Raw genomic sequence first — 15,798 nt, 5'->3', positions numbered from 1 at the left:
CTCAACAATTTGGTGGGTAAGTAGATTTTATTTTATTTTCATATCAATAACCTTTAGGTTACTCCCATATCAATAACCTTGAGAAATGTGTAGAATCGTGATAATGTTTAGAATTTTGATAATGGGTCTCCAACATTTTTTATTATTTTTATTTTATTTTACTTTATTTTATGATTAAATAAATATTTTTTATTAATATTATAATTTTTTTTTACACTCGTCGAATCCAAATTTAAATCCGAATCGGTGGCTCTGGTAGAGCCCCTCAGTTCTTTTACAAGTGCTATCATTATTTATTTATTTACTGTGATTAAACTATGCCCAGTCTTCATCGATTCGAAAAATCTGAACGTTTACAAGCTATTAACACTTCACCTTCACCAATTGTCAGTTCATCTATGCTATTTCTCCCTACTATGAAAGGCCATTTTCAACATGACTTATGCTCGATAATATATTACCTTGAAGATCCTGTCGTGAGTGGTGGACGACAGTGGCAGCTGGGTTTCCACTTCTCTACTTCTTCTTCTTCTTCTCTCTTATGATTGGATTTTCTGTAATGGTAAGACCGTAGGTGTTCTGTATAATTTGGTCTCCCAAAAAATCAGTGATTTGGAATCATCTCTTCCCTTCCGTTTCCTTTTGTTTATGGAGATTTACGCTTTCTTTCTCATTTATAGTCAACGCTTATCTTTTTTCCCTTTATGATGGCACCCATGCATTCCAGATGTTTATAGCTAGTGAATTCCCAACCTGTTTCATGGGCTGGAATCATTCCATGTGCTTATATTGGCCATCAAACTGAGTGGCGAGTGTTGTACTTGAAAAGAATGACAAGTGACAATGGAGGAGGGAGATGCGAAGGTTAGGGCTCAGAAACCCATATCGGGTCTCGGGAAGCTTCGGAGATGGAGGGAATCCGAATGTAGAATGCGAAACGCACCGTGTAGCAAACCCAATGAACGCCCCGTATCATTTTCCACATGGATTCCGTCAGTTTTTCGTGCGCAACTTCCTGCGCAAGTCCCCTGCATCCATCATTTTCCTTTTTCAGTTTTCCTCTGTTTTGGTTTGACCGCATAATTGCTCGAAGGGGAAAAAAAAGTTGTCAAGGGAATCAGCGTTTTGTTGAGTCCTACGAAAGAAAACTGTTGTGGTTGTGAAGAAAACACCTCCTACTTCGTAAAAGATGCTACAATTTCGTAGGTTCTTGCAAGGAAAGAAGGAAGGAAACACTCCATCGTATACGTAGGAAATTGCTTGTTCTCCCCTAATAAATATAGCAGAGCAGAGATAGGCAATCCTCCACAATCACAATCCAGGGTTTTAAAAAGAGAAGAGAGAACGAAAACAAAAAAGGAATCTCATTTGGGCTTGAGAGAGAGAGACAGATGGGGAACTGCTATTCGGACGTGGAAGGAGGAAAGCAAGCCGTGGGTGGGGTCCAACAGAGCCCCACAGCTACCAACAACAACAATGCCGGCCACAACGACGCCGTTGAGTTCTTCTACAGGTCTCGGGGTCTCCATCAACGCTTCACCCGAGTCGAGGTAGTGACTGCCATTCTAACGCCTATATATATATATATATTACACGCACACAGAACTGTATTATGCATTTGTATTAGCTGTGCTGCTCTCTACTATCTACCCCACATTGGCTCAGACTCTTGATAGTCTTTACTCTGTTTATCCCCACGTTGGCTGAAATTCGTATCGTTATTTATTTTCTATCCCAGATTGGCTTAGGTTCTTACTATTCTCATTTTACTTGATTATTATGTTGGCCATTGCCCATAAAATACAATGAGAACAAGAATAATATGAATACGATTATTATTTTTTTAAAATTGTGGTTACTTTTTCTTCTCCAGTAAAGTTTCTCCCCTGTAATACTATTCTCATACAAATGCAAGGTACAAAACTTGATTGAAAAAAGGTTATCCAGAAAGAGTAAATAATAAATATTTTGTATTCGTGTTAGTGTTATGGTTTTGTTTACAATACATATATGTTTAAAATTATCAAAGAAGCCGTTTTCGTTGCATGGTAGAGGATCGGTTTGTGTGTATTTCAAAGGTGCTGAAATGTTACATCCGTAACGCTCTTCAAGCTATGAGTTTCGCTTGATAAATGAAGCATGTGGGGCATGCAGCGCAATGTTGCCTCTGATATTCTGTCATTTAAATGTTTGGCCTATTACTAGTTTCTCAGAATCAGGAATGGATAGCATGGTCGGGGTGCCATGTGTTTTGGCGCTTACATAAAGGATGATGTTTTGATTGACTAAATTGATACCCCACATAGTAACCAACTTCTTAAATTTAAGACTGCAGTAAAACGAGCTTGATATTTTAACGGAATATTAGTAAATTGGAGACTAATGAAGTTGTATGCAGCAACATGTTGCCTTTTAGTATTGTGCAGGAGTTGAATATTTCTCTTTTTTAAGTGCCAAAGGTCGAAGTGCCACCTATATTCTTGAAAAGGGTTACCTGCCATTCTTTCATCTCCAACAGATGGAAATTGTGCAGTTCTGTTGCCCCTTACTAGAAAGAAATGGGTGGAACAACGGCAAGCTCCAAAGCAGTATATTGCCTGACAAAAATTTTACAGGGGATGGGATCAGTTATTAGTATTATAAGAGATTTCGACATCTGGAATTGTTATTTTATATGCATGCGTGGCTCTTTTGTTTTTAGTTTCTTTTTATTTATGTATGTACTATTAACTCATTTGTTCTGCCTTTTCAAAATGTATTCATGTATTTTAATCTATGCTGCAGTTATCCCTATCAGCAATTAACTTGCGAGATCGTGACATCATTTCAAAGGTATTCCTCTAAACATAACCATATGTTTGATAGTGATGTGTACTGAGGGTTTATACTAGAGTCTTTCCTTTGCCGAATCATTTCTTTAACTGCTCTAATGTCCAAACCACACTTCGAATTTGTATGAATTCAAGACTCTGGTATAATATTTCTGGAGTTAACATAATTCTATGAATTAATCAGTTCTAAATTTTGAGATAACTATCACAATTTTGGTTCATTATGTTGAAGTACATTTTACTATGTGACTTTCACTCCAAGATACAACCAAAACTGAGGGGATATGGGCATGTGAGCTTATCGTTACTTTATGTTAAGCTACTATTTTTATACTTTCTATGTACTTGGGCTATGTCTATTTACCTATAAAAAAAAGTTTGTTACTATTTTGACAGTATTTTGTTTACATAAGATATTTGTAGCCATACTCTTGTAATGAGCTGGATTACTATGTATGTGGATCGATAACTGTCTTGGTTGGTATGGGTAGTTACTAGATACTGATGAAAAACCTGGGTAAGAAAACTACAATGCTCAGTGATATAATTTAGTTTGTTCTGTTTTTGGTGTTCTTAATGATATATTAGTTTGTACTTGTGTCTTGTGTTTACTGATCAGGAGGATATATGTCTTCCATTAGGACTTTCTCAAACAAGAAATGGATTTCAAATTTGAAGGGTTTCTTGCTTCTTCTGTATCTCTTCAGCTTAACCTTTGGATGACTAAATCCTGGACACCATTTTTGTTTGCTCAAAATTGCTAGAAAATGAGTTAACACCCCAAGTTTCTGGTGTTTTTCTTTCTTCTCAAGTTTATGAATAGTTTTCATGGGATTCCCATCCTGGTAGTGTTTGGTTTACATTTACCGTAAGTAGTATTTACATGGGTAGCGAGCTGAACTAATACTTCATGTTGACTGTTTTTGGAAAAAAAGGTGTTTATTTAGCTTTCAAGGTTTGAGTTTTTCAATATACAGTAGTTTGTTTATATGTGTATTTTGGTCAGGATTGTCTTACTGTTGTTTGAGCTAAAAAAGATATTGTTCTATTCAGAGTGATCCCATGGCAGTGGTATATGCGAAGAATATAGATGGAAAACTAGAGGAGTTAGGCCGTACTGAGGTTATACTGAATAGCTTGAATCCCACGTGGATAGAAAAAGTTACAGTTGCATTCCAGTTTGAGATTGTACAGCCATTGGTGTAAGCTTTACAAATTCATTTTAAGTGCTTATCTTTTTTGTAGATATACTTCTTTTTTATTACGGAAACTCCTGTTTTGATTTGACTGCTTTTGACTCACTCGCATTTCCCTTCTTCATTTTTGCTCCAGATTTCATGTATGTGATGTTGATACCAAATTTCACAATATACCTGTGAAGGTACATTATAGTTTCTACTCTCGAGTATCTAATGTTTTAAATCTTTGTACGTTATGTTTTTCCAATTATAATTTGTACCAACAATATACAAGAAAAAGTGTACATGCTAAGTTTTTCTGTAGTATCTCTTCCAATACTTTTTAAGTGCTGAATACTGCAATTTGCAACTTAGAACTCTTTTACACTGGGACTAAGAGCTGGGTATTGGTTTGTCTGAGAAAATATGTGTTAGTTAGATGACATTATACTTTCACTAGCCTGTTTAGTTGTATTTTTGTTGATACATGGTTAAACACATTGAATTGGCAAAAAACATTAATTCGAAAACAATAATAAACGACTTTTGGATGCCAACTGTATGTTCATGTCAGCCTAAGTTATTTGGACAATAACTTATTGTTTCTTCGTCTCTGATGCAACATTTTGGTTTGCATGTATTGGCACTTCCACAAAACAATCACCATCTTGTTTGCCCTCCTACAATACTATAATGAATCCCTGATTTTTGTTTGTTTCAACTTGTTTATCTCATCATTGTTTGTTCTTAAAAAATTTAATATTTATCTTTTTTTCTTTGTTTGCTTTTTTTCTTCCTCTACCACTTCTAGTTATGAATAGTGTCATAGTCAACTTCAACCAAATAAGTAAGAACTTGGTAAAAGCATTAGTTGAAAAAACACCGAGTATAGATTAACCATAACACATGAAAAACTGTTATATACAATAATTTTAGATATGCAATTAATAGGCTTAGAAGTCTTTATGGTCCTTCAAAATATTTTGTAAGTAAATGAAAACGATGAAAATCAAATGGATCGAGTTATCACCCAATACTCTTCATAATATTATGTGTTACACTTTACGGTGCTTTTTTTCTTCCTTGTACAATTGTTAACATAATGAAAATGATATGTACCGTATAAGACTCATTGAAATCAAGTGATTTTTCATTGTTGCATAGCATACGTATCATCCTTATGAAAACTACATGTTCATACTCCTCAAGTAATGCATTTAGCTTCTAATTTTCAATAGGTCAAAGGAGTTGAAGGCATCATGTCTGCTTATGCAAGTGCTCTACATAATGTTACTCTGGCAGGACCAACGTTGTTTGGCCAAGTGATTAAAATAGCTGCTCAAATTGCAAGCCAATCCGTTTCATACAACAGCAAAAAGTACTTCGTCTTGCTCATTATTACGGTAAATAGAATAGTTAACTTCATAATTTGATGCCTCTTTCCACCTTCAATCCTTCGTTTGGTAATCAAATAAGAATGGGGAGAAGATTGAGGAAGGAAGGAGAGAAAGGGGAGGGAGAAGTTGGGAGGTACTTCGTTCCTCTCAGCGTGAGGTTGGGAGGGAGAGTTTTTTAGAGACAGTTAGAGCTTTTTTGTGGGGAGAGAGAGAGCAACAAAACCACATTTTTTATTGCAATGCCTAGCTAGATAATTATTCAATGATGGAGTGAAGAAAGGATTAAAGGGTGGGTTTGAACACTGAAATTGTGTCTGATAGAGATGTTGCATGAATTGCTGTTGCCATGCACCATTGTCCTGGTCCTTTATTTTCCGTGTATTTTTTTAACTCTTTATGGATTAAACATTGACCAACACCAAACAGCTTGGCTCCTTCATTAACAACCCAAAAGTCAGTTCTACTTCATTTTTCGGTTGACGTTTGTATAATCTGTTTGGGCCTATTGACTTTTGTATCAAATGACATGAATAGTTTCCTTTTATTTTTATCTTGTTGCAGCTGTTCTATTTTTGCTTCAACCCCATCTTATAACTTCAACTATAACCTACTCGTTGTGTGGTATGTGCAGGTGGGCAGATTTTTGTGGTCCAGGCTCTTTTGGAAGAGCTACCAGGACAGTTCTTGACGTACATGCGGTGCAGAGATATCAAGCCACGGCCTCTCCATGAAACCCAAGTGTTTGGTACTTAAGTATAAGTACCAACTCCACAAAAGGTCGATATATATATCGACGACACACACAGGTTGGATAAGGGTCTAATAAGGTATGATATATACCGCTGATCAATAACAACTGCCAAGGTTTTCTTAAGGTTGTCCCATCGATAGATTGACCTGCTTGAAAGTAGGTATTGTTTCCTTTTTCCTTCATGGGTGTGGGCAAGGAGTTACAATTTAAATGCCAAGAGCGAAATAGGAGGGTATATGAAATTGTTCGATGTCCCTCTCTCCACCCTCGAAAGAAACCCCCACCGAGAGCCTCTTCTTTTGCTCCAAATTTTTTTTTTAATCCGCTCAAGCCATTAAAGGCCAGATACATTGTATTTCATCCATTCCACAATCTCACTTGCACACCACCAATGGAAGCATCAGTTCTTCATCAACCTCTTCCACCATCCAAAAGAAGTCTTCCGCATGTGCATGGTTGTCAAAAGCCATTTGCTGCACATGTAACAATTACCACATGCATGCCGCCCATATGGTATTGATTTTGGCCTTTTTCTTAAAGCCACTCTCTTCTAGTTGGCCTCTAGTTGGCTTACTAGCATTTTTTCCCTTATTTTCTTGATTTTTCGTCTTTTATTTCAAGAACTTTGAACTTCAAATCTAGGCTTCGATTGCAGCCATGCATGCACCACCCAAATGTCTCCTCATTCCAAGTGTAGAAGTGTCAAGTTGTATCAAGGATAAGTCCAGGATCGTATTCCACAGGGACAATGGGTTATCAGAGCGAATAAGATATTTGTGAGTAACAATTGAATCAAGTATGAGAGATGAAAATAAAATTCAAATGCAATGCAAGAAGATAATTGAAGTTGAACTTAGAGTTTCTAAAACAAACAAATTAACGAACACTTGGGTTGGGTATGAGACTCTCTTTATTTCAGATTCTAGATAATTTTCTCGATTAACAATCCAGTCAAGGCATTGATAAACGGAAGATAAAAAGTTATGCTCAAGTTTTGCAATATTTTTTTTTCTAAGGGATTCTCTACTTTACTAGCCAAACACACATTAACAAACAACTGAGAGAGGCCTTGATAGTTTTCAAGCTTTTGTTGTGCCTTACGTCAACAACAAAACAAGAGCAAGAGCCGCAATCTGTTTTCAATTTAAATCTGATTAGTAATGTAGTAAAATCAACAATCATCAACAAAATATTGCATTGATCTAGAATCCAAAACAATTAAATCTCATTCCACAACCCAAGTTTAAGAAATTAGTTACACATGATATTTCTAGTAATAAAAAAATAAATCTAAGTTGAGTCATGACAAAATCTAAAAAAAATATACGAATAAGATAAATCCTAAAGATGTTGCCACTTCCTGCAGGAGAACAAATACTAAAATAAGAACTGAAACGTAAATTGCAGAAAATAGAATGAAGAGCAACCATGAAAAATAAAATGAAGAAGCAGCCGAATAAAAATAAAGATACCGTCTGAAATGAAAATGAAATAAAAATGAAACTGCTGCAACACCGAATGAAAATGAAAGAAAGTAATAAACTCCAAGCTAAGCTACTGTTGTAGCCGAATAAAAAAACAAAAGAAAGTGCAAGAAAACTAAACTCGCTGCGCAAAAACTAAAACAAAAGAAAGAAAATAAAAATACAAACTAAGCTACTCAACTCTTAGCTTAAACAAAAAAAGAAAACAAATGAAAGAAAATAAAAATCTAAGCTAAGCTACTCTACGAAATGAAAGAAAAAAAAACTTAAGAGTTCCTAAACTAAGCTACCGAATTCCCCTTTTTCAAACGAAGACAACTCCCCCTTTTATAGCCGTGTGATTGGCTGCTGCATGTGTGTTGCTGTTGATCTTTTGCTGTCCATATGATTTTCTGCTGCTGTGTTCCTGCATGTGTCCGAATGCTTGGTTCTGTTCTGCATGTGCATATGTTTTGAATGGTCTGTATGCTATGCTTGCTGTCATGTGTTCTGCATGTCCGAATGATTACTGCACTTTTCTGCATGTGTTTTGTGTCCAACGTGATGATGCTTGTGTGCTCCTGCTGTTGGCTGTCCGAGTGCTTGGTTCTGCTGCTGTGTTCCTGCTGCATGTGTGCTGTCCATGTGCCTTTCTGCTACTTGCTGTCTGCATGTGCATGGTCTGTCCGAAAGCTGCTGTCCATGTGTTCTCTGCTGTTGTATGTTTTCTGTCCAGGTTGCTGCACTTTGGTAAGCTGTCCGAAAGCTGCTTGTGTGAGGTGTCCGAGTGATGATTGTGTTTCTGCTGTTGGCTGTCCATGTGTCCAGGCATGTTCAGGTTGCTGTCCGAAAGCTGCTGTGTGATTGTCATGTGAGCTGCATGTGTGAGTGGTTGCTGCCCGAATGTGTGGTTGCTGTCCATGTGATTTTTCTTGTGTAAATGGTCTACATGTGCATTGTGAATGAGTGTTGTCCGAACCACATGCTGGACTCCAACATGTTTACTGCATGTGTGAGTGGTTGTCCTTTCCTTCTCTTCTCCAACCGACCCCACACATCTCACACTCACTATATCACTTTTCAGCACTTCTACTTCAGATTCAATCTCTCGGCTGCACCATCAACCAACATCTAGGGCCCACGTAATAAATTCCTATCAGCTAACACAATTCCCTTCCACTCATTACTCTCCCTCTCTACTCACTTTTTCTCCCTTTCCTATCTCTTCTTTCCCTCACTTAACTCTCTTCCCATGTGCCTTGTCGTCCTCTTGAATTCCACCGGTCCTCAAATCATGCACTGAATATTTAATTAATCCCACAACTACTCCACTTAGCCTCTTGAAGAATCATTTAAATATTGAATCAATTTCCTTCAATTCCGGTTCCCCACTAACTTTGTTGAAAATTCATACACACTCATCCACTCTCCTATCATTTTATTCCACAGCCTTTCTTCTTTCAACTTTTGCACCCGCTCTTTCCACACATATTTCTAGCAGATCATGCACCGAATATACACAATCATTGATTCTTCATTTTGTGCTTTTTCAGCTGCCAAGCTTCCTCTCAATTAGTATGCATTTTTTATCATAAGTTCCAACCGAATCTCTTTTGAATTTTATTTAAACTGAAAATAAGAAGAAAGAAATAACAGTCAAAAAAAACTAAATTATCAAAAACAGACTATATATGTGAAGAAATATTGTCTCATTAAATCATAATTAAGCATAAACATGATATCAATCAATTAAAATTCACAACTCGTATTTATGCTTATTAATCATTTTTTTATCTAAAACCAATAATAGTGTCACAAAGAATTTAAAATACATTGGTTTTAAATAGTTAAAACATGCAATATTTCGGCTCAATCATGTATCAATATTATTCGACTGTGAGCTTTTACACCAAGTTTTTCTCTTATAACATATAATTGTACACATGGCCATTTTCTTTTGGCTGTAAGAATCCCAATCTAGAGTTCAAAGAGCTAAGCTCAAATAGAAGATTTATGATTTCGTTTTTCTTATTTTAGACGTAAGACTTAGTTAATCATCAATCTACCCTAAATTGTTTGGGAGAAAGCAAATTTGGATGTTATAAATTAAAGGTCCTAGCTAGTTTGTTAAAGTGCCTAGTTGAAATTTGAATACCTATTTTCCTTTAATATATGATGATTTTGGGACTTTATTTTTGAAAAACTATAAACCTATGAAACAACATAATCTAAATAATTAAACTATTTATCCAAAACAAAATATTTAAACACATATCCATGTTGGAGTACATCTACAACTACAACAACAAGTCATCTTTAATTAGCACCAGATAATTTAACTGATATAAATATTAAATCTTGTTGTATTCTTTTCACATTATTTCACGGCACAAATGAGAGGGATTGATAGAATTACAAAGGTGGAGTCTTTTTTTTGGAAATAAAAAGGTCATTTGCTTTGTTGTTTTTGAACATGGCATCTCCTTCTCTTCAAAACAATATGGGGATGAAAGAGAAATGATAAGAAAAAATTTCAGTAACAACAATAATAATAACTAGAAGGAGAGAGGAGGCCAAAAATAAAATAAATAAGGGGAAAGAGGGAAGGAGCTCAAAAAAATCTCTTTACAATTAATTCAAGAGTGCATGAAAAGCAAGAGAATAGAAAGTTAAATAAATTAATGTTCCATGGTCATCTTCCTTGGCAAAATCAAGAACTTATAAGAGATGCAGCTTTTCTAATCTAATAGTGGGCTAGGCAGTCGGGGTTGGAGGCCGTAAATAATAAAAAGGAAAATTATTCGTGCCTCACTAGGGCAGTATATTCGTTTCCGATCTAGTCTTGAACTCGAAAGTCTGAGTGAATTTGGACGGTTATTTACCTAAAACCCGGTTACGGATATCAGTTATTGACTCGGGTATCCGTAATTAGCTTTAACTGAAATGAATTTAAGTAGGCAGATGCGGCTGTAGCTTAAGGTCGTAATATTAATTCCCCCTTCCCAAATGCTAGAGAAAACAAAATCACTTCTCTCTCTCTCTCTCTCTCTCTCTCTCTCTCTCTCTCTCTCTCTCTCTCTCTCTCTCTCTCTCTCTCTCTCTCTCAGTTTGTATAAAAATTTCCTCTCTTGTTGCCCACTTTGGCTAGATTCGAGTTTCTGTGTTTGTATATCACTTTCCTCTCTCGTTGGTCATTGCCCACTTTGTCTAAATCCGAGTTTCTGCGTTTGTAGATGTTTTTGTATTTGTAGATCTACCTTTTTGGGTTTCTTTATTTTTAAAATGTTCCAGCAAAACCTTAGTATTTTTTCAAGCATTCGGTGATTTCTTCTATTATGCACGTCCAAGCACTAAACATCCTTAAATAAAAGATATGTCAGAATGAAGTGAGGATGGAGTAGACTATAAAAGGAGTGAAGGAAGTACAAATGGTTCGCTTTTGCTTGGACATCAATAAATTTAGTTTTCGCTTTTGTTCTCAATAGAAGGCAAATTTTCTTTCATAAGATTTTCAGTGTTTATTTTACAAATAAAGGCTGATCCTTTCAAAATATAGATGGTGGCTTGGCTGCCAACAAGCTATTTATCATAACTGAACCTTGGATGACCCCATTGATTGATATGATTATGGGGTATGATGCAGATGCAATCCAAGTGTTTTCATTTTTCTTTTTAATTTCCATTTTCAAAATTTCTCTTCCTGTAAGGTGTATCTAGTATTTTCTTATTTATTTTCCCTAATGAATTCTTACATATTGAAAAATATCCTTGCTTGTACAAGTGCTCCCAATGTATGTGTTGGGACTCTATAAACAAAGAGTGAGGTTTTATTGGATATTGGGGAAGGCAGAATGATAGCTCTTGAACTTTGACAAGTTTTAAGAATTATCTGTCATATATACCGTAGGACTATAAAGAATTATTATAAAAATAAACTTATAAATTGACACGATTTGATAAAATAAATTATACGTATTATTTTTTTAACATCTAATTAAACTAATGTTGCTATAATGGGATCCGGTATTTCTTAATGTAATGAATCAAGATGTAACATCTTTTTGTAGATCCAGTTAAACTAGTTAGTGTTGTTATCACGGGATGGGGTATTTCTTAACCACTGTTCCGATGAATTTTACAGCTGACGTTCCGGAGCTTAGAGATATTGCATATTGTGAAAATGGACAAGTTGGAAACTATATGGCACGATCAAGTCGCTGCAAGTTCCTTTTCCAATCTTTCAATCTAATTACATCATTCCAAAGTCTAACTTCCCTACATATACTCGTCTAGTATGATACTTGTTAGTTTGCCAAAACTCAAGTGGTTTTTGGAATGGGGTTCAAGATTTGGAATTTCCATCATTGAAACAATTGAAAGTTTTGGGAGTAACATGCAACAGCCAATTTTCACTGAGGAGGTAACAATCCAATCAACTACTCTTGTAAGAATCCCTGAATGATTGAATTTTTCTACCAAATCATTAATTCTGCAATGACAACAACATGTTGGAGTGAGTTGTAATATATGGAAAGAAATTCTTTCCTTTCTACGAGAGCATGATTATAGGAACCTAATTTGTATAGCCTAGAATAGAAGATTTATTCTAGTCATATATAATTGTAATAAACGATTGTGTAAAATGATGATGATTGAATATACAGAGTAAATATTTTTTGACATGGTATCACAGCCTAATCTTGGGCCTTCTCGTTCTAGCAATCCCTAATACTTACCTTCCCTTACCTTGCCAACCATGTCGTCGGATTCTGATACAGAGCACCACACTCGTGCATCTCAGTCCAATTCCATGTTTACCGAATTCACAACAAAAATCACTGAAGCTCTTACCAACATCCAAACACCGACCCTGTCCATCGAACCCTCTGCTACTCCGACCGGCATCAAGTTGGATGGCACCAACAATGCCCTCTGGTCCCAACTTGTCGAGATGTATATCTCAGGCAAAGACAAGTTGGGATATATCAATGGCGATATTCCACAACCACCTTCGACGGATTCCTCCTTTCTCAAATGGCACACAGATAATGCCATTATCAAAGGCTGGCTAATTAACTCCATGGATCCCTCATTAATAGGGAATTTCATTCGGTTTCCTACTGCAAAAATAGTGTGGGACTCCATTGCTACCACGTATTTCGATGGTAGTGACACGTCCCAGGTCTATGACCTTCGACGTCGTGTGACGTAGCTTAAACAAGCTGGAGGTTCTCTGGAGCAATACTACAATGCTCTTCAAGGGTTATGGCGTGAGATTGACTTCCGGCATCCTAATCCGATGGAGTGTGCAGTTGATATTCACAAGTATAATACCATCCTTCAAGAAGAACAGGTGTATGTTTTCTTGGATGGTCTTGACAACCGCCTGGACAAGATTCAGGGTGACGTGCTGCAACTTCGCGCATTCCCTACCATGGAGCAAGCATATACTCACGTCTGCCGTGAAGCCATTCATTAGACTGTTATGCTCACTGGCAGTGCAAATGTTGTTCCTGGCGCTGTTCTCTCCACCAAAGGACTTCAACTTGTGCCTGCCAACCACACGTCTATCGTGCACAATGGGAAACAAAATATCGTGCATTGTCTGAGGGCTTGAAATGCACTCATTGTGGCAATCAGAAACATACACGTGAAACTTGCTTTAAGTTGCACGGGTATCCTAATTGGTGGAATGATCTCCAGGCTAAGAAACGTCATGACACGGCCAGCAAAGATGAGGGTCTTGGTACCGCAACTGTGGCTAATGCAGAGCCTCACTTATCTTTTACACCATAGGTTGCCCACGGTTCAGACATTTCCTCCTCTCTTGACTTTGGTTGTGTTTGTTATAGTTCGTATTGTGATGATGACCGTGGTGCATGGCTGTTGGACTCTGACGTCACTGACTACATGACATTTGACGTTAAGGATTTCACACAAACTTCCTTGTCGAGACGTACCAATATTGCCAATGCTAATGGCGTTATTTCCCTTGTCACTGGCACGGGCACCATGACATTAACCCCTACTCTGCAGCTGCCTAATACATTACTTGTTCCATCATTATCTCATAAGCTCCTCTCCATAAGCCAAGTGACATTTGATCTTAATTGTATTGTGCTTATGTATCCTACCTTTTGTCTTCTCCAGGACATTCTCACCAAGGAGAGCATTGGGCGTGGTACTAAGAGAGGAGGGCTCTATTATATGGAAGACTTTAGTGTGCGCAGTGCACATCATATGCAGCATTCTGTTGGGGTCAAAGAGAAGGAGATCTGGGTTTGGCACTGTCCTTTACGTACATGAAACATTTGTTTCTAGATTTGTTTTCTCAATTGAAGCATTTTGATTTTCAATGTGAAATTTACATTTTAGCAAAGCGTCATAGGGTTTCTTATCCTTTGAGTCCGAATAAAAGAAATACTCCTTTCGCCTTGATCCACTCCGATGTGTGGGGGTCCTTCCCCAATTACTACTGTGTCCGGGTTCCGATGGTTTGTGCTATTTGTTGATGATTGTACCCTCATGACTTGGCTTTATTTGCTAAAACATAAAGATGAAGTTTTGAGTGTGTTTAAGTCATTTCATGTTATGTTAAACACACAATTTTCTGCAAGTTCAAGTGTTTCGATCGGACAATGGTTGTGAATATGTTAATCACCACTTTCGTGATTATTTCCAACACCATGGCATTCTTCATGAAACTTCATGTCCCCAAACCCCTCAGCAAAACGGTATTGCAGCGAAAAAACCGACATGTTCTTGAGACTTCTCGAGCTCTCTTACTAGGTGCCCATGCTCCTCATGTATTGGACTCATGCAGTTACCACATCTGTGCACCTCCTAAATCAAATGCCCTCTAAGGTGTTGGGTTTCCACACACCATTACAAGCTCTTGCGGCTCATACCCCCCTACCCACAGAATTCATGCTTCTGCCTCGTGTGTTTGGATGCGTCGCTTACATCCATCTCCATAAGAACCAAAGGACTAAGCTAGACCCGTGTGCTCGTCGATGCTTATTTTTGGGGTATGCATTCATCAAAAAGGCTATAGATGCTATGACCCCACTTCTAATCGCACCTATGTATCCATGGATGTCACCTTCATGGAAACAGATACCTTTTTCCCACCCAATTCTCCTTTTTAGGGGAGACTGGACAGGAAGAGCCGAAATGGATGGAACTAGATTGGCCGGGCTTGTCCAAAACACATGTGGAGCCGATGCAATCAGTATGTATTCCTCAAGCTCTTGAACATCAAGAAGTTAATCACGAAGCTGCAGTTTCTTCCCCCTCTATAGTACCCGACGACCCAACTCCTGAGAATATTCCTGAGGTAAGCTCTTTTAACGCCAACATCATGGAATCTCCTGCCGATTACCTCACAGGCACAATCGTGGCAAACCACCAAGCCGCTATTCACCAGACATTGAGGAAAGAAGATCATGATATCCCATTGCCAATTATGTGTCCACAAAGGGGCTAACCGAACCTCTCAAGACCTTCGTGCATGACATTTCTGCTTATCATGTTTCAACAAGGATGGAAGAAGCCATGGAAGACCTGGAGTGGACTCAAGCAATCAAAGAAGAAATAGAAGCATTAATGAAGAATTAGACATGGAACCTAGTGCCATTACCGAGAGGAAAGAAAACAGTAGGGTGGAAGTGGGTGTTCTCTGGCAAACACAAAGCTGACAAATCTATAGAGAGATATAAGGCAAGGCTCGTGACAAAGGGTATACACAAACATATGGTGTAGACTACCAAGGAACTTTCTCACCGGTAGCCAAACTAAATATTGTTAGGGTGTTGTTATCTCTTGCAATGAACTTAGATTGGCCACTACATCAGTTTGACGAGAAGAAAGCATTTCTTCATGGTGATATTGAAGAAGAGGTTTATATGGATATTCTTCCAGGTTACTCAGTGACCACGGGAACTAATGAGGTGTACAAGTTGCAGTGAGCGTTGTATGGGTTAAAGCAATCACCGCAGGCGTGGTTTTGGAGATTTAGCTTGGCAATGAAGAAGTATGGTTTCAAACAAAGCAACTCAGATCATACTTTATTTCTCAAGAGACAACAGGGCAAGGTAACAGCTCTAATTGTCTATGTCGATGATATGATTATCATAGGAGATGATAGAGAAGAAATATCATGCCTCCAAGGGCAATTGG

The 15,798-nt window shown here is 37.4% G+C and overlaps 1 protein-coding gene across 3 annotated transcripts; it reads left to right on the top strand.

Annotated features, from left to right (window-relative positions):
- Positions 1–322: 322 nt before the first annotated feature.
- Positions 323–6,949, top strand: LOC122318199 (protein BONZAI 3-like). Of its 3 annotated transcripts, XM_043135395.1 has the most exons (7): positions 323–562; positions 728–1,550; positions 2,785–2,832; positions 3,885–4,033; positions 4,164–4,212; positions 5,248–5,387; positions 6,038–6,949. In XM_043135395.1, the coding sequence occupies exons 2-7, from the start codon at positions 1,392–1,394 to the stop codon at positions 6,135–6,137; spliced, it is 645 nt and encodes a 214-aa protein (XP_042991329.1). In that variant the 5' UTR covers positions 323–562; positions 728–1,391; the 3' UTR covers positions 6,138–6,949. The 3 variants fall into 3 exon arrangements, with proteins under 3 accessions (XP_042991329.1, XP_042991328.1, XP_042991330.1); XM_043135394.1 differs by having other exon boundaries at positions 323–1,550; XM_043135396.1 differs by having other exon boundaries at positions 326–1,550; positions 5,248–5,412.
- The last annotated feature ends 8,849 nt before the right edge of the window (positions 6,950–15,798 follow it).

Source organism: Carya illinoinensis, chromosome 8 (genome assembly GCF_018687715.1).
Source record: "Carya illinoinensis cultivar Pawnee chromosome 8, C.illinoinensisPawnee_v1, whole genome shotgun sequence".
NCBI lineage: Eukaryota > Viridiplantae > Streptophyta > Magnoliopsida > Fagales > Juglandaceae > Carya > Carya illinoinensis.
The sequence above is the reverse complement of the archived record's forward strand: the minus strand, read 5'-3'. Positions and strand labels throughout refer to the sequence as shown.

Excerpts from the sequence above, each read along its gene's own strand:
- LOC122318199 (XM_043135395.1), top strand. The coding sequence starts at position 1,392 with ATGGGGAACTGCTATTCGGACGTGGAAGGAGGAAAGCAAGCCGTGGGT. Across the intron at positions 2,833-3,884 it reads ATCGTGACATCATTTCAAAG|AGTGATCCCATGGCAGTGGT; the intron begins GTATTCCTCTAA and ends TGTTCTATTCAG. Across the intron at positions 5,388-6,037 it reads GTTTCATACAACAGCAAAAA|GTGGGCAGATTTTTGTGGTC; the intron begins GTACTTCGTCTT and ends TGGTATGTGCAG.